The sequence below is a fragment of the Selaginella moellendorffii genome, unplaced genomic scaffold (assembly GCF_000143415.4).
Source record: "Selaginella moellendorffii unplaced genomic scaffold, v1.0 SELMOscaffold_23, whole genome shotgun sequence".
Classification (NCBI taxonomy): domain Eukaryota; kingdom Viridiplantae; phylum Streptophyta; class Lycopodiopsida; order Selaginellales; family Selaginellaceae; genus Selaginella; species Selaginella moellendorffii.
This window is the reverse complement of record NW_003314284.1, coordinates 1,019,670-1,037,062: the sequence shown is the minus strand read 5'-3', so window position 1 is coordinate 1,037,062 and position 17,393 is coordinate 1,019,670. Positions and strand designations below refer to the sequence as shown.

The 17,393-nt window shown below is 44.7% G+C and overlaps 4 protein-coding genes, 1 long non-coding RNA gene and 1 pseudogene across 5 annotated transcripts; 5 read left to right on the top strand and 1 right to left on the bottom strand.

The window, feature by feature from the left end:
* Positions 1-2,372: 2,372 nt before the first annotated feature.
* Positions 2,373-2,668, top strand: LOC9656660. The gene is made up of 3 exons (XR_002992852.1): positions 2,373-2,387; positions 2,450-2,574; positions 2,628-2,668. It is a non-coding gene; the product is annotated as an uncharacterized LOC9656660 (long non-coding RNA).
* A 1,945-nt stretch (positions 2,669-4,613) lies between these two features.
* Positions 4,614-6,137, top strand: LOC112347713 (GDSL esterase/lipase 6-like). Its single transcript, XM_024679046.1, has 4 exons — positions 4,614-5,321; positions 5,374-5,495; positions 5,692-5,896; positions 6,057-6,137. Exons 1-4 carry the CDS (start codon positions 4,614-4,616, stop codon positions 6,135-6,137), a joined length of 1,116 nt encoding a protein of 371 aa, XP_024534814.1.
* Positions 6,138-6,696: 559 nt separating this feature from the next.
* On the top strand, positions 6,697-8,559 carry LOC112347712 (pentatricopeptide repeat-containing protein At3g26782, mitochondrial-like). The gene has a single exon (XM_024679045.1). It carries the CDS (start codon positions 6,697-6,699, stop codon positions 8,557-8,559), a length of 1,863 nt encoding a protein of 620 aa, XP_024534813.1.
* Positions 7,579-11,233, bottom strand: LOC9643066 (heat shock 70 kDa protein 15). The gene is made up of 12 exons (XM_024678900.1): positions 10,033-11,233; positions 9,714-9,980; positions 9,571-9,666; positions 9,466-9,504; positions 9,218-9,412; positions 9,023-9,169; positions 8,838-8,978; positions 8,655-8,785; positions 8,515-8,602; positions 8,285-8,449; positions 7,746-8,208; positions 7,579-7,692 (listed from the first exon to the last, which is right to left on the bottom strand). Exons 1-9 carry the CDS (start codon positions 11,206-11,208, stop codon positions 8,578-8,580), a joined length of 2,217 nt encoding a protein of 738 aa, XP_024534668.1. The 5' UTR covers positions 11,209-11,233; the 3' UTR covers positions 7,579-7,692; positions 7,746-8,208; positions 8,285-8,449; positions 8,515-8,577.
* LOC112347711 lies at positions 11,207-12,296 on the top strand (annotated as a pseudogene).
* Positions 12,297-12,451: 155 nt separating this feature from the next.
* Positions 12,452-13,322, top strand: LOC112347710 (12-oxophytodienoate reductase-like protein). Its single transcript, XM_024679044.1, has 3 exons — positions 12,452-12,507; positions 12,803-12,905; positions 13,197-13,322. Exons 1-3 carry the CDS (start codon positions 12,452-12,454, stop codon positions 13,320-13,322), a joined length of 285 nt encoding a protein of 94 aa, XP_024534812.1.
* Positions 13,323-17,393: the final 4,071 nt, after the last annotated feature.

Sequence of the window (17,393 nt, the reverse complement as noted above, 5' to 3'; positions counted from 1 at the left end):
AAAGGATACCAGAGTAAGTCGGTTTTTTCTCTCTATTTATATCCAATGCTGCTCGTGTCATGATTGAATTCGGCATCCCCAGATGCTGCTTGAACCGCAATGCTCTCCAGTTCTAGAACATTTGTGATGAAGTTCTTGATGGATTTAAGGCTGCCTTCCCTGCAAGACTCACTGGAGGGAAGGCAACCAGTGCTGAAAAGATTGTAGCTGTCTGTATGCTCATCTCGCTCCAAGCATGCAAAACCTAGGAAAGAGAGTTTTCAACTCTTGGCAAAACAAGAAATCCGAAGAAGAGAGTTTGAGAGCAATTTGTACATTACCAAGATCTTACACGATTGGCAGTTATGGAGTTGATCATAGAAGTCTATCTGAGACACGTCAAAGGCCAAATGTCATGACTCCACTTCATTCACGATTGGAAACATATCATCCGCACGAACTCCGGGATGACTTTTGGAAAACCTTTGGGGAGAGGAACCACGTCCTGTGAAATTTCCAAAGGTTAGAGAAAACACAACGTTGCAAATTCACTCAGTACTTAGATTGCAAGCTTGCAAAGCTTTATCACCGGTAAGTACCTGGAGCGAACCACAGTGGAAAGAGTTACAGAAACGGAAGAACATCCAAAGAATATGCACCACGAAGAAAGTAGAATGTAATTTCTTCTTCTGGCCGTGAAAGAAGATGGCGACAGAAAGAAGCGACCCGTTTGCGAAGGTTCACTGAGTTCATGAAGAGTACATCAAATTAGATGAAAGAATGGCGGAAGGAAGTTCTCAGGTCCGGAATGCCTCGATGTTAGGAGCCTCCTGCGGCGAGAACCACCAGACTGGATCTAGCTTCTCGAATGATAGCCCGGGAAAATCGAGAGAAAGCACCTGTAAGTAGAGTGAGTTTTCTAGCAACATATTTTAAAGTGAAAGAGAAGTCTTTGTTTTTTTTTTTTAAGTTTTACCTGTGGATCACGGCCAGTATTGCCAGCCCCAGCTACGTGTTCAGTGTGTAAGCTGCTGACTTCCATACGCAAACTACATCTCTCGTCCTGAATGCAAATATGGGAGAATGCAAAACTTTGTATATCACCTTGAACCAGTGTAAAGCACATTTCAATGTGTCCAAAGATCTTGTCAGATGAGAAACTAGAATCTGAACCACACAAGTAAGCTTCAGAACTCTTTTTGATTATTCCAATTAAAACGTCCTGCTTGACAGTTTTATATCAACAAAATGGAGAATAAAAAACTGGAGGATCATACTCTTACCTGTTGAATGCCTTGAGCCGAGAGTCTCACATCAATCATCTTCTGATCTCCTCACAGTGTGGCCGCGCCAGACAAGATGAATGATCTAAAAATGCCACAAGCTTAAAACGACAGACAGAGAGAAAGAGAGAAGGAGGGAAGTATTTCTTTTCTTTCTTTGACGGAAGAGTAGATGATGCACCTTCGTTCTTTAAAGGAAGCTTGGTCTGAGGTTCTTCCTCTTGAATTTATCAAAAAAGAGAGTCACTACAACTTCCAAGCCAAGGATAAGTAAATCTTAACTGGTTTTTCATAATGCGTCCCTAAAAAATTAGTTCAAATTTAGGGCGCCAAGACAATATATTCTATTTTGTGGCATATTTTATTCTCTCAGAAGGATTAGGGTAAGCGCCGATGAAGAGGGATTTGCTTCGCGAGTGTTGGGATAAGGGAACTAACAAGCATATTAGGCTGACTGGAGAGCCTCCCAGAGGAGTAGCATCCGAGTCTCAACGGAAAATACATCAAGGTTTATCACTTAAGGCTGCTTTAGCAGGTCCAGTAGTTATGGATGTAGATCCGGTTCCATCGGCTTCCACGGCGTCAACTTCCATTCCATCAGTGCCTCATGCTACCCCGGGTACCCCATTGGCTTCCTCGGTCACGCGTCCTGCTACTCTCGTTACCCCGGCTAGCCCGGGTTCTCGCAGGAAAAGGTCTCTCTTGAACTGTCCGCCATCTGAAGCAACTGCAGCCTCCTTCATGTTCCAGCATCCGCTAGTATCTTGTTCCGGCAACTTTCCATCAGACGACAAGATGGATCAGACTTATGTGGGCTTGAGGCAGGCGACACTTGATTCTATTCTTGACAAGATCAGTCGGGGACCAGCTGAGACGAAGCGCTGCTTTTCTGAGGCAGCTACTGAATCTCAAGACAGAATTCACATGGGCTCGCTGTTTCCCGGCTTTCGGTACGTGATTCCCCGTGATCGAGACATGATTGCAGAAGTGGAAGGAGTCACATTCTATACCGTGCAACGCGACGAGAATGGTGAGATAATTCGCGACGACGACGGAAACGCTGTTCTCGAGGTAAAGACGGACATGCGGGAATACCACGAGGTCGAGGACAAGGACGAACCCAAGGTAAGAGTAGCCTTATGAAATGATCTGCCTGCCTGTAACTTACGTGCTTCGTTCTGCTACAGCGGTGGCGTTGCGACTTCAAGAGCAAAGTGAAAAACGTTGAATTAATCCAGTGGATGAAGAAGCATTACCCTTACGTGAACCCCGAGTTCTGGCTGCCGGTTTCCGTCACTGAAGCTAAATGGAGGTAAATTAAATCCGTTTTCCCCTCGTAGCAGGCACTAACGAATGTTGGTCCAGTTTGAAAGACGAGGACACATTTCAGTCGGGCTCATCTGGCTGTAACGAGCTTTTGAGGGAGCTCGAGGAATTTCACCCAGTTGATCGACTGTATACCTTTGCTTGGGCCAACGATGTGTACAACTATGGGATTTTGGACATTTTTGGATTCGTGACAGTCTGCGACGGCAAGATCGCTCCAGAAAGCTACGCGTAAGTGAGACGACAGCACTAAACATATTTCTCATATTCTTCCTTTCAGGGCGTACAAGAAGCATGTTTCCAGTATGAGAGACTGGTTGAAGACCTCCTTCCCCGAGGAATCGTATGCGCTGGTGCCAGGTACTCTGGAGGAACTGCAAGCACAATATGATACACTCAAGGAACAATATGAAAGGAAAACCGGCACAACGCTCACTCGAAGGAACTCCAAGTTTCTGGTCGGGGTTTACTACGTAAAACCCGATATGGTAAGCTGATCTCAATTCTTACAGCTCGTTCTCATCACCGCATTTTCAGAGGAAGAAACTGGTTACTGGCAATCTCGCAACAGACCTTGAGGACGCTTACAACTTCGTTCAGGGCTTCATGAGGATACACGTCGGCAATGAATTCCTTGCGTGAACGCTGGAAATGGTTGAAGACATATACCAAAGAAATCCGTAAAGAGCAGCGGAACGTCTTCAAGGCGAGAGTCTTTGAGTGGAACCTGGTGCTGTACGAATCTGAGCTGAAGGCAACAAAAGGGGAACTGTGCAGCATAAGGAGTCGGAAGACAAGTATGTCATCCGTCTCAAACTACCAAGATTTGCAGGTTAGTGTGGTGTGTGGCCTCTTGACGATGCATGCTGACTGATATTGTGGTTGCTGCAGGGAGAATCGACATTGTATCTGGCCCTGTGAAAGGTGACCTGCAAAAGACGTGTTTGGACATGGTGAAGATTTACAGCAACGAGGAGCCTGTGGAGGACGAGTGCTGCCTCAGCATTGTGTTTGAATTCTCGTCCGTCGATACTATGCAGTCCTTTTGGGAGTACGACAACCAACAGGTGGTCATTTTTCTTCCTCCGCAGCTGGAGATTGTCCGTATGCAGAAGAAACAGAGGATCTGCTGAAAGAGTTAACCTTCCGTTTTGCCTAGTAATCTGATTTGTAGAAGATGTTTTGATGAAGAAACTGTATAGCTCGCTAAGAACCCTACCTGTCTCTCTCCCTACTCTTCACCAAAAAGCTCTCTGCACTGTCCGATTTTCTTAGGTTTTTGGTTTAACGGGCCTGTTGGTTTAAACAAAAGCCTAACGGATAATGACTTTATCACGTTTAATATAATTCGAGAGTATGTTACTCCTTTCGAAGCTTTAACACTCGTGTGTTCAAGGTGACCGAGGACAGGCCGAGTTGGTTGCTCCACCGGATGGCTATCACTCCGTGTCTGGTGAAGTGGGAGGGATACTCAACTTTGATGAGCTTGTGGTGTATGATAATGCTGCCATCCTTCCTCAGTCTATTATTGTCTATGATATCATGTAGACAATGCATCCAAAGTTTGCTAAAATTTTAGCTATAGTTTAAATTCAAGTATTTAAAGGTACTCAACTATCTCCTTAAGCTTTGCATAACTAGTTCCCGATATTTAATCACAGCCAGAAACCTTTTCCTTTTTCCCTAACTCTATATAAATTAGCTTGTGCATTAGGTTTTGCCATAAGGTTTTGGCGAGATGACGAAGTGGTCGAGGATCTTAGTATTCGTGGTTGCAATCTTGGCTCTCTGCGATCCTCAACTTTGATGAGCTTGTGTCGTCTATGATATCGTGTAGACAATGCTTGCTAAAACTTTAGTTTTCATTCAAGTATTTAAAGGTACTTTTATTAGATGAAGTAACCTTTTCCTTTTCCCTAACTCTATATAAACTAGCTTGTGCATTAGGTTTTGCCATATTAAAGTTTGGCGAGATGACGAAGTGGTCGAGGATCTTTGCAATCTTGGCTCTCTGCGTGTGCGTGTATGGGAGGTCAACTCAGGACTATCTACATGGGAGATTCAATCTTCGACGTGGGCACAAACAAATATGTGAAGAATTCAGTTTCGCACTGTGATTTTGTGCCATATGGGGAGACGAGGTTTAGAAAGCCATCCGGGAGGTGTAGCGATGGGTTTATAATTCCAGATCTGATAAACAAGGCGATAGGTTTGCCCTTTTCAAGACCATTCCTGGGCTTGAAAGCTGGGAGTCAACTTCCACCAAGCATTAATTTTGCGTCAGACGGCAGTGGCTTACTCGACTCTACTCACTCGGACTGGGGCGTTGTGTCGTTTAACGAGCAGCTAAAGCAGCTCGTGCAGCTCTCCAAGAAAAATCTCAATCTCAATGATTTTGTGGTTGTGATATCTTCTGCTGGGAATGATATTGCAGCAAATCTTCAAAACATTGCTGATATTGACTTGAAAGCAATGTTAATGTCATTAGAGAAAGGATTGGAACAGCTATACAAGTATGGATTTCGAAAGATCGTCTACTCAAGTGTCGGGGCACTAGGGTGTTCACCTATTGTGACCTCTGGAGGAAAATGTGTGGGCGAGATTAACAATCTGGTGGAAGAATTCAATGTGCAAGCTCGGGAGATTGTTTTAGGGGTGGCAAAGAGATTTCCAGGGATGAAAGGAACATTTGTGGATGGCTTTGATCAAATCATACGTGGAGAACCCAAAGAGGTTTGGATTTAAGAATGCCGGGGGTTGTTGTCCCAATTGCCTTTCACAAAAGAATACATTGAGTGGGCTGTGCAAGAATCCAAGCGATTACGTCTTTTGGGATATAATACACCCAACTGAACACACGTATACGCTCTTAGCCAAGGAATTCATAAAGAAAATCATAGAAGTGTTGTAAAATTAACAAACTTGTTTGTTTTGTGGGATGAATTCCTTGTTTTTTCTGCAAGAAATATGTAGAAGAATGAAATATATTTAAACTTTTCTTGCTTAAAAGATACTCGAAATATTTTTTATGTGCTAACTGATCTGCCTTGACTGGAGAAAAAGCCATTTCATCCGTTTGAACGTCAATGCACGGGATCAACAGAATTTGGGAGGCTACTCTTTGTTGTTTGAATCGAATCGTACTTGCTATTTCCCCAGTCCGACTTCACCAATCGATCAACTATACAACGCCACTTGCCAGGCTACTTGCTGCGATGATTCTCCACGGGCTCCCTCCGCGTCGCCATTGCCGTCAGCGACATAGACTCCCTCAATATCGGTTTGCCAAAAGAGCCGAGGTGTACATGGTACTCCTCAAACATCTCCAAGCAAATACAAAAAGGAAAAAAGTGTGAGCTTGCTTTGATCTGACCCACCGACAAGTGAACCGCATATGATCACCGAGTCAAGCTTAACTTATAATGGCTGTACTTGCGTTCAACTTTACTTGTTTCAGTCTCTGCGCAGACAGAGAACTGGCAACTCTTACGAGGAAAGATGGATCTGAAGTTCGATCCAGCCTCCAAGACGAGCGACCTCCTGCCGTGATCGAGTTTGGACTTCTTATCACCACCACCACGCACATCGCTCATCTCGTCCTGTATGACTAAGCCCAAGTTGGCCGCCGATTACTGCAAGTAAGCGTTGCCTCTACCCGCTGTCCACGAACCCTTCGTTGTGGCCATGGTCGCGACGAGAGCAGGCTGAGAGAGCTAGCGAGATAAACTCTATTCATCGCTGGCGACTGTATTCGTCGTGAGATTCGCTAGAATTGCGAAGCTAGCTCTTTCAAAGCGTTTCTCTTAAATGAAAGTTTGAAAGGTTTCTTGCCTGGCTGAGAGCTTGCAGTTTTTCCTCTGGACTCCTTACTTTCAAAATATAAGTGTCCGATCGTGTCAAAGAATATATAAATCACAAAATAACCTTACCTAGAGCTTTGTGAAAGCGTGTCAAAGCTTGAAAGTTTTCTTGCCTGGCTGAGAGCTTGCAGTTTTTCCTCTGGACTCCTTACTTTCAAATATAAGTCTCCGATCGTGTCAAGAGAAAGAATCTATAAATCACAAAATAACCTTACCTAATGCTTGCGGAGAGCTTTGTGATGGAATGAATGGACGCTGTCTGGAGCTCCAGCTGTTCTCCGCGGCTCGCCAGCGATGTAGCAGTAGTGGGTTCTAGTCCAAGTTTGCGCTGCAGCAGCGACACCACCAAATGCTACGCCGAGGCGTTGCGAAGATGCGGGAGCAGCCAGAACCTCTGGGAAGGGAAGAGGCTCCACTTCCTCCTCAAGTCCCGCGGCTACGACGGCGATACGTTTCTCGGGAATTTGCTCGTCCAGATGTATGGTAAATGCGGCGAGCTGGATCAAGCGCGAAGTGCCTTCGACCGGATAGTCACCAGGAACGTCTTCTCTTGGACAATCCTCATCCTCGCCTACTTCCAGAACGGGCTCTTCCGGGACGCTCTCGATGCCTATCAGGAGATGAAGGACGATAGAGTGGAGCCCGACGACTTCATCTTCTCCATCGCCCTGGGTGCCTGTGGAGCGCTCGGAACTGACGCCCTCGAGGAGGGACGGGCGATTCACTCGCACTTGATCGTTGCGTCTTCCAGCGGCGGACAAGCAAAGCCACCATCTTTCGGCAAGAGCAGCATCGTCACAACTGGCTTGCTGGACATGTATGCGAAGTGTGGCAGTGTTGAGGATGCTCGGAGAGCCTTCGACGTGATGGAGCGCAAAGATATCGTTGCCTGGGGAGCTATCATCACGGCCTACTCGGAGCACGGAGATGGAAAGACCACCCTGGAAATGTTTCGAAACATGGAGCTGGAAGGAACCAAAGCAAACATGTACGCTTACTCTGGAGTGCTGGACGCTTGCTCGAGGTTGGGAGCTCTCTCCGAGGGCATAGCCTTCCACAGCCGGATCATCGCTCTTGGATTGGAAAAGCACCTGGTGGTGGCCACCGCGATCGTCACCATGTACTCACGATGCGGGAGAATGCACGAAGCCAGGATCGCATTCGACACAGTCAAAAAGAAAGATCTCGTATGCTGGAACACGCTGCTCGCCGGATATGCCCAGCACGGGCATAGCAACGACGCCCTGCAATTATTCCAAGAGATGGTCATGGAGTCGTGCGAAATGAACCGAGTTACCTTTAACAGTATCTTGCACGCTTGCAGCCACACCGGACTTGTGGAACTGGCCAGGAGTTACTTCGTGTCAATGACGATGGATCACGGCATTTCCCACGAGGTCGACCACTTCGTGCGCTTGATTGACGTTCTCGGCCGGGCTGGATGGGTCACTCAAGCCGAGGAGGTGGTGGACGAGATGCCTTTCCAGCCGACGAGTGTTATCTGGGTGACGCTACTCGGTTGTTACAAGATGCATGGCCGCGTGGAGAGAGCCGAGCTCGTTGCCGATCGAGTTCTGGAATTGGATCCGGCGAATACCGCTGCGTTTGTGCTCCTCTCCAGTATCTATGGCCGAGTTGGGAGGTGGGATGACGTCCGGAGAATTCGACGAGCGATGCAAGAGAGAGATTGGAAGAAGCTCCCAGGACAAAGTTATATCGAGATTAAGAATAGGTTGCACGAGTTTGGCACGACCGGCAAGCTGCACCCACAAACTGATAAACTTAAAGCCGAGTTGGAAAGGCTGGACCGGCAAATGCAAGAAGCTGGCTATGTACCTGATATGAACGAGGTGCTGAGGGATGTCGAGACGATGGAAGAAAATGTGGAGCATCTCGGCTATCACAGCGAAAGAGTTGCTTTAGCTTTTGGTTTGTTGACAACTGATCCTGGCACCCCGCTTCAAATCGTCAAGAACTTACGTATCTGCTCCGAGTGCCATGCTGCAATCAAAGTCATTTCCAGGATCGTCGACAGAGCTATAGTTGTAAGAGATGTAACATGTTACCATCACTTTGAGCATGGACAATGCTCCTGTAAAGACCACTGGTGAAGTTGTCGATCGGATGATTCATCCAATAAGCGACTTACAGTATCTGTACAGATTACAAACCCGGTAGTGAAGATGCAAAACAATTTTAAAGGCACCTGTCCAAAAGTTCTGCTTTGTGCTTAATGTCAGAGGCCCATACAGCCGGCTTCGCATATTTTGGCAGGATCGCCTGGCTGTGTTTCGCTTCCCTAAGCCATAACTCCGCTTGATCGCATTCCGAAAAGACCTAGAAGAGAAAAACAAATAAAAATGTTGAGACTAACAAAACAATCACTTGCCCTTTCAATACGAAACTGATCAAGATGAGCACCCCTGGCAATAGCAGCATTTCGCACATTCTCGATGTGCCTTTGCATGTCTGACATTGCAGCATCACGAGCATGCTCCTCGGCCAGCCGTTCTTCGAGTGACTTCACGAGCTGCATTTACAAGTAAGCAGTGAAGGCAATTGTCGCAATTTTACCATTTTAAGGTCCGCTAGCTTTGCAGCATAGACAGTTTTAGTCTCATTGTCTCCTCCTTCGTACAACCATGTTTCAGTATCTTGGAGTTTCTTCAGTAAATCTTTCTTCTCCGTTTCACTTGCATATTCTTGTAATTTTCCATAAAACTGCATGCATCAATCGGTAAGAATCCCACAAGCAGTCATTGCAAATACCTTGTTTCGCATGTCGTACACTAGAGCTTCCAATGCATTCTTCGCCTCTTTCGTTTCTTCGGACACTCGATCCTGGAATTCCATCTCAAACTCTTTCTCGATGGCATTTTGCAGCTCCAATGAGGACAGCTCCTTCGTTGTCATTTCCACGATTGGCACATCGGTGTGTCTCAATCTCCTCATCCTACTTTGTCCCTGGAAACGACAGAGAGACGTTTCCTAGAGATTCTTAAAACGCTCTCGAATACCTGCTGCATGCCTGATTCCAGTTCTTCATCTTCCATAAGCTACAAATCCCATGACCAGATGAATGTCGAAAAACAAAAAAGACGAGACTTTTTTGCTATACTTACAGTGGCTGATGACAACATGAGTATTCCATGCTGATTCAGGTGAATTGAAAGCCTCAGACGCGAAGATTCTGGTTTCCTGCAACTCAAAGGTCCCACCTGAAACGGATCGCAATAAAAAACCATTCCGAAGGATCAGTTCTTACAGTAAATGTTGCAAAAGGGTTCGAAGCGCTTGCCGAAAGTTCAGTCAGATCTCCATATAACGCTCGAATCTCGAATATCGGATTAGTTACCCAGAAAGTGAGCTGTTTGGACGTAGAAAACGACACCCCTCGCCGAAAAACAATGCTGTTTGGAAGAATCTGTGGAACGATGGATGCTGAAGGAGTCGTGGGATCGTCAAGACCATACTCAAACGCTGCGGGTCCAGCCCACGAGAACGCTACAGGGAACAGGAAATAGTCATGGACCTGTAGCAGCGAAACATATCAACACAACTAAAAAATCGAAGGAATGCTTTACCTCGAGCTTCTTAACTCGAAAAGTTGGACTGAACATCGCACCTTGGAGAGCACAGCCGCGAGCAATGCTTTCGCTCGCATTTAAAGTCCTGCTAGGCTCCCTCCTAAAAGCGGCAGCGAGAACTCTAGCGATCGCAGGAACTCTGGAACCAGAACCGATCACTTCCACAGCGGAGATATCGTCCACAGCCAGTTCCGAATCCGTTAAAGCTCTTTCACAAGCATGCCTGATCCTCTGTAGCAGCGGGGCACACAGCTTCTCAAACTCCTCTCTCGTAATAAAGCCTTTGACGTCCTTCTCGTCCATGAGACACTCGATGCTGATGGGAGCCTCGGCATTGGCACTGAGGATCTTCTTCAGCTTCTCGCACGCTCTTCTCAATCTCTGGCAAGCCCGCGAGTTGGACAGGACGTCGATCCTGTAGGTGGCGGAGAACTTCGCAGCAAAGTGGCTGAACAGCACCTCGTCAAAGTCCCGGCCCCCGAGACACCGATCAAACGCGTAGGATAGAACTCGCAGCACACCTCTCCGGAGGGCCACGATCGCCACCTGGGTGTGCGCATGCCCGACGTCCACAAAAGCCACGAAGATTTCCCGAGTCTCGTGAAGAAGATCCGTCCGATAGAGGCCATAAGATATCGCGGCGGCAGTCGTCTCGTGGATGAGCTTGAGAGGCCGGAGACCCGCAATCGCAGCAGCATCGACGTAAGCTCGCCTCTGGACGTCGTCCATGAAAGCTGGAGTTCCTATCACGCACTCCCCTGGAGCTACTCCCATCATGTTCTTGGCTGCGATCGACTTCAAGTGCGCTAGAACCATCCCAAGCAGCTCCGTGGCCCCGAAGATCCTGTGCTCGCCGAGATAGGAGACGTGGATCGCCGGCCATCCCCCTCTTCCCTCGGTGACAAGGCACGGCATGAGCTTGAGGTCGCTCTGGAGCTCCGGATCCCGAAATTTCCTGCCGATAATCCTCTTGATCTGCCACACCGTGTTCTTGAGATTCCCCAGCGCCGACGCCGCGCCGGATGCGCCAATGCAGCGATCGCGCTGCGTGAAGGAGATGACAGAGGGCGTCTCGCGGCTGGATTCCTCGTCGAGAAAGACATCGACGCCGCCCTGCCGCGCGATCGCAATGCGGCTGTGCTCGTTGCCAAGATCCAGCCCTAGGCAGCTCATGGCGCCGCGACGACGTACCTCTGGATGATCCTGGATCCCTAAAATATGTTATATCCAAAGTAGAAAAGTTAACTAAAAGGCATTCATGGTAAAGTTCATCCCTCCAAGGTTTTATCTATGACTGCGTCGCCATCGAGATTTCTAGCGAATCCATTATACGTGCTTTCCTTTAAAATGACCCTAGAGTCGTATAGATTCTCGGCATGAATGCCAGGAACTGCTCAGGCCCTTTCAGCTGGGCGATTTCTCGCTCAATCACATGTAAGAACTACCATACTAGCTCTTGACATGGCAATAAAAATTGGATGATCCTTTCCAGAGTGGTACTTGCTCCACTTACATGGTCTCTATTGTACAATTACGTCCCACAGCCACACGCCGCGCTTTACTATGCCCAGAGAACTACTCGAGGGGGATTGTAGGCCACTGTAATCTCTCCGACTGGATTGGGGTACGTGTAAATCTTCCTCCGGGATGTGGATTTTGGTCGAAGTAGATATCCAGACGGATATGGACTGAGGAGCAAATCGAGGCCTGGAAACCCATTGTCCAGGCAGTGTATGCCTAAAGCTGGATCTTGGCAGCGAGCCACCCAAAGGAGGTGATTTTCTCCTTCAAATCTTGCATGCTGAACGAGTTTCTCACACAAGCAATTTCAAATTGCCCAGCTTATCACCCTGGCCAAGGAGCTCCAATCTCTTATCTTTCGGAAGGAATTTTCTTCTTACCTTCAGGAATGGATTTGCAGGCTTTGAAGGCGTCGAGATCCATAGCTCACGGCTGCCGCATCGACCAGTTCCTCAAAGACAGAACCAACGATCGAACTGACCTCGCTTGAGAGGTTCTCTCTGGAGATCTTTTGTGAGGAGATCGGCCAGGAAGAGTTGGGATCTGCTTGTTCTTCTCGGACTTTGTTGGAGCTGGATTCCAATCCAATGAAGCTCGGACTCTTCTCTCAGCCTCCATTTCGTGGAGCCCCGAATGAGCCTCTGGCCACTGAGAAAGGCAGGGGAGGATGGCAATGCTGCTGTGGAAAGTGGAAAGGCCGACTTGGTCGGCTATTTGTCCTATTCTTTTCTCGTGGATGAAACTTAAACTGTTATGAAATCACAATTTCTCTGTTTTTTATCTTAAAAAGTCGGAGGCGAAATAGTTACGTTTTTGTAATTTTCTACAACTATGGACCGTGAAGCTACGTTTCTCTTGCACGAGCTTTGACATTCCAAAGGTAACTTGGAAGAAAATGGATCCTATGTTTATTGCTATCGCTTATGCAGGTGGAATTGTTCTCAAGATTGAGTACAGTCAATCATGGAAGCGCCACAAGAGATTCAACAACAATAAGAACATCCTCTCATTCTTAGGAGAAGAAGCAGTTCTTTTTCTCCTAAAAGTTGGCTTTTGATCAGAGGTTGCTCCACTTACAAGGTGTAAGTCATATAATTACGAACCACAGCTTCATGCTACGACTTATTATGCCCAGAGAACTACTCATAGGGGATTATTCATAGCCGAGGCCACTCCAATCTCTCCCACTGAACTGGGTATGGTTCTATAGTCACGAGTGTGGTTTCTATTCATCTTTTTCCTGCAGATATCCAGACACTACAGGAACATGGTCCAAGGAACAAGTTGAGGCCTGGAAACCAATTGTCCAGGCAGTGCATAACAAAGGAGGGATTTATCCTTCAACTTTGGCATGTTGTCACACATGTAAGCTTCAAGGAATTTTTATTAGGAATGCCCAGCTTACCCCATTATCTTCCTCCAATAAGACAGCTCCATGGTAGGTTGACTTATCCACTCCAAGATTCTTGGAAATCAATGAGTTCCCTGGCACCATGGATGACTTTAGGATCGCTGCACATATGAGCAGGTCAAAACCAAACTAAAAGATCTTAACTGACAAAGAATGGGTTTGCAGGTTTTGATTCGTTTTGATTCGTCGAAATTCATGCAGCCCTCATCGACTAGTTCCTTAAAGAGAGAACAGCTGCCATTTTGCTCTAGAGATCCTGGAAGCTGTTTGCAAGGAGATCGGAGTTGGAATCCGGGAGCCTCTAACTCCAACCCACAAATTCAGCCTCCTCTACATCCATTTTGTGGAGCCCTGAGAAAACAACTTTGCCACTACAACCAACATGAAGGATCACTACACCCTCTTGCCAATGAGAAAGGTCTATAAGGAAGTGTTCATTGTCACTAGTGGATATATGGGAGGATGGCAATGCTTCTATGGAAGCTGGGAATATTGATTTAGTGAGACATTTTCTGTAAATTGCACTACTTGGTAACCTAATCCCATATCTCATAAGATTATCAAAGTCTAATATGGGTGGAGGCATATATAAAGCTCACTCCAATGCATGATTTATGGTAAGGGAAGTGCATAGAATAAATATGGAAGTGGATTTTTATTAGTCCAAAAACCATATTTTATATATAAATTCGGATTGAAATCAATCTGACAATTATCAAAATCCACTATAGTAATATTATATATAACTTTTAATATTAATATATACCATTGTAAATGTACACTTGGAACTTATCCCCTCTTCTCGGAAGGATAGGAGGCAATTAAGTTCTCTAGTTTGGGCCGGGATCTAAAAGAATATTAAGAGGAGGCATCAATGGATTTGTATTAATTATTTTTGATCCCTTTATATGAAACATTTTAGTTGTTGTATATGCATAATTTATAGAGGATCGGCCTATTGAATGTGATGTTGAACTTTATAAACTTGAAATCCAACTTGCTATAACACCTAATATGGTCCCTTCATTGAAAAAAGAGTTTTTTAGACAGACTATATATTGTAAGATTGGGAAAATAGACTAACACCAAATCATCTACTTTATACTCTATAGATGGACGATGATGGGAGTTGTAGTGTTGTTGTTGTCCCACTTGTATGCTGCCTAAATGTTTGATAGACTCTACTCAGACAACTAAAAAAATGCTCATTAAATATTGATCCCAAGACTTAGTATCGACAGTTTATAGCAATCGCGAAGGTGAACTCAACTCCATTAGTAATATTGGATCATTACCATATAAAATTTTATATAGTGAAACATTAATAGAACTTTATATCACTATAATATATGTGTACCAAAGAGAGGGCAAATAATCATCTTAATCTAAATGTTAAACTTCACATACTTCGCAATCATCTCAGAATGAGTTGTTCTACCAAACTGATAAGCATTTGTAAAGTGTGATGTATCCCTAGTTGAGATATTAAAACATGAAATGCCTCATTAATAAATGTAAGACCATTATTTGAGAGAATTCACTCTAGACATGAATATTAGAACACCACTCAATTGAGGAGGAAGTACCCAATAATAGTTATTGATGCACTAGTAAGAGCACTGACTTCCATTTAGTGAATCAAGTAGTCAAAGAAAATAATGACATATTCATTACTAATAATCAATTGTGGAAAAAGCTTTATTAGATCAAATGCCACCAACTCAAATGGACAGGAAATTATAATTGACTCCAACTGTCCCTTCGTAACACCAGGGGAGTAATATAGCCTTGGCACCAAAGACAACTATGCATATATTGAATAATATCACATTGTATATTCAATCAATAGAAAGAATTATGTAATTTTTCAGTCACACACTGATATCCTATATGCCCACATAGAATAGGAGAGTTATAGTAAGTATAGAAAAAACATGGAATAAATATTAAAAGAACCACCAGCTATAAATGACCATTAAGATCAGTCTAAACAAAATAAAGAAGGTCATCCTTAAGACAATATTAAGAATGTAAATGCTGAAATAATAAGTCATTTATAAGTGATGCAGGATTTTTAAACCCTTTAAAAAGCCTTTAGATCCACGACTCAACCTTTTAAGCCACACTAACCTTGTCAAAAGAAGGTAAATCTTTCTTTGCACCTCATGGACACTGAACATCAAGTATATTAACCATTAACAGTATAAAATCCTCATCCAGAAAATTCATAAATGCTAAAATAATAGGTTTATTAGGAACATGAGAAGAGAGTAAAGAAGGGAAAAGAACTTGAAAAAGGGTGTTAGTATCAACTATATAATTCCCTGGGTAATGAAAAACCTTTAAATTATATATTTGAAACTTTAGAGCTTATCAAGCCATACAATTAATCAAGTTTTTCCACTTCAATAACAAAGTAACTACAACATGATTACCTTCTAGTAACATCTGAGAACTCAAGCTTGTCGAAACTTTAAACTACCACTAAACATTCTTTCTTTATTATGGAGTAATATACCTCTACTAGTTGTAATGTATAGTTTATGTACGCAATGGGATGATGTTGATTAGGCACACTCATACTTTTTTGCATTAAAACACCCCCAAGACTGATATCCAAAGCATTCATATGCAAAATGAAATATCAAGTTTAATTAAAATATGCTAAAATTGGAGGAGTCATCAATAACTTTTTAAGATCTATAAATGCATGTTCATAGTCCTTGGATTAGATGAAAGATAACATTGACAACTTCAGCAACGTTCACAATGGTATGGTGCAATTAAAAAGATGATTAATAAAATAATTGAGATATTGCACCTACTTGGGATGTGCTACATATCATTCAAACACTTTGGAATAGAGAACTTTTGAATGGCCATAAGTTTGTCAAGAATAATTTATAAACCCTTATGAGAAATATAGTATCTAAGATAAATCATATCTTTGGATCTAATTATGCATTTCAATCACTTCAACTTTAAATCAATTTCTCGCAATCAATTTAACACTTTTCAAACATCATGAATGTGCTCTTTCTGTGTCCCCTCTAAATGGATTAAGACATTATTGAATAAGTAAGTAGTCACCTCTAGTATATCACAAAGAACCTCATCCACCATTCATTGGAAAATTGCTAAAGCATTGTACTATGAGCAATTTGCTTTTATACTAGTCTCTAAGGGACATTGAGTAATATACATATATGTTCCACCAAGACCGAGACCGAGTCCAAGTTTGAGTTTGAGTTTGAGTTTGAGTTTGAGACCGAGACCAAGACCTATTCTGAATCCAAGACTGAGTCCAAGTCCAAGTCTAAGTTTGAGGGTGAAAGACTAAAGCAATCATCTCCCAGAACCTAGGGGGTTTGGTGAGCTTTAAAAGTATAGTAGGGGGGGGGGGGACCTCAATGGATCTAGTTTGGCCAGAAAATGTTAGTGTGACTAAAGAAGGTTATACTCACGTGTTAGGTGATGATATATCCATTAAAGAGTCCAAGGCTAGAGTGAATACGAGCAGAAAAATAGGCTAACTTGGTGAAGTGTTTAAGAGCCAATTCTATCCCCTCTAGAAGATCAATGTAAGCCACAAATTTTTCCTTTCCAATTTGCCAACTTACCTTGTCTATCTGACCAACACTGCCTTGGCTTTTGCTAAGTTCCCTCACCAAGGTTCCCGCCTATTGTACCAACTCCTACTTAGTCCTACTTGGTTTCAGCTACTCATTGCACGAGCAACGGAGTGTTAGCCATCCATCCACGGATTCCCAAATCCCTCCCAATCCCCCTCCCCGGGTTAGATTGAACTTAAGGTTCAGCTACACTCTCCGCAGGCATACGCAGCCAAGCACACCAAGCCTCCAGGTTCCTAACATCCCTTGGTACAACAAAACTTGATCATGGGACCCTCTTAATCCCAAGCCTTGGGTGCAACACTTGTTTCGGGACACCGGGGCGAAACACCATGGCCTAACGGTCTGGTACGGGTACCTCTACCCCCCCACTTCCATCCTGAAGGGAAGGTCCAAGCCCCTAGGAAGGGCGAGGACCAATGAGCCACAAGGTATTCAAGTGGGGCACCACTCCACATGAGCCGGGAGCACCGCAATCGGTTTCCCTTTCAGGAGTGGGAGCTGCTCTTGAGCACTTCCTTGGGTGGCCCCTCCAGCACCACCCAAGTCCATGCTCACTCCTACCCAAGGCCCCTCGGCCCCAGTCTCAACCTCAAGTTAGTTTGGAAGCACCAATGGAGAGTTCCTTCAAGACTAGTTCCTGGACCTCACTATCCCTACTATACTTTTGGAACCCCCCCCCCCCCCCCCCCCCTTCCCTTGGGAAATGCATGCTTTGGGCTTTCACCCCTTGACCTGTATTAGTACTCGGACTCGGTCTCAAACTTGATCTCGGACTCGGTGTTGGACCCGAC

What these genes read in the sequence shown, in the direction of transcription:
- LOC112347713 (XM_024679046.1), top strand. Translation starts at nt 4,614, where the DNA reads ATGGGAGGTCAACTCAGGACTATCTACATGGGAGATTCAATCTTCGAC. An exon ending in AAGAAAATCATAGAAGTGTT is followed by an intron (nt 5,496 to 5,691) that starts GTAAAATTAACA and finishes CGGGATCAACAG; the next exon opens with AATTTGGGAGGCTACTCTTT. An exon ending in AAAGAGCCGAGGTGTACATG is followed by an intron (nt 5,897 to 6,056) that starts GTACTCCTCAAA and finishes GTCTCTGCGCAG; the next exon opens with ACAGAGAACTGGCAACTCTT.
- LOC112347712 (XM_024679045.1), top strand. Translation starts at nt 6,697, where the DNA reads ATGGACGCTGTCTGGAGCTCCAGCTGTTCTCCGCGGCTCGCCAGCGAT.
- LOC9643066 (XM_024678900.1), bottom strand. Translation starts at nt 11,208, where the DNA reads ATGAGCTGCCTAGGGCTGGATCTTGGCAACGAGCACAGCCGCATTGCG. An exon ending in TGTACGACATGCGAAACAAG is followed by an intron (nt 9,170 to 9,217) that starts GTATTTGCAATG and finishes TGATGCATGCAG; the next exon opens with TTTTATGGAAAATTACAAGA. An exon ending in AAAGCAGAACTTTTGGACAG is followed by an intron (nt 8,603 to 8,654) that starts GTGCCTTTAAAA and finishes TAATCTGTACAG; the next exon opens with ATACTGTAAGTCGCTTATTG.
- LOC112347710 (XM_024679044.1), top strand. Translation starts at nt 12,452, where the DNA reads ATGGATCCTATGTTTATTGCTATCGCTTATGCAGGTGGAATTGTTCTC. An exon ending in GGAATTGTTCTCAAGATTGA is followed by an intron (nt 12,508 to 12,802) that starts GTACAGTCAATC and finishes TTTTTCCTGCAG; the next exon opens with ATATCCAGACACTACAGGAA. An exon ending in GGATTTATCCTTCAACTTTG is followed by an intron (nt 12,906 to 13,196) that starts GCATGTTGTCAC and finishes CCTTAAAGAGAG; the next exon opens with AACAGCTGCCATTTTGCTCT.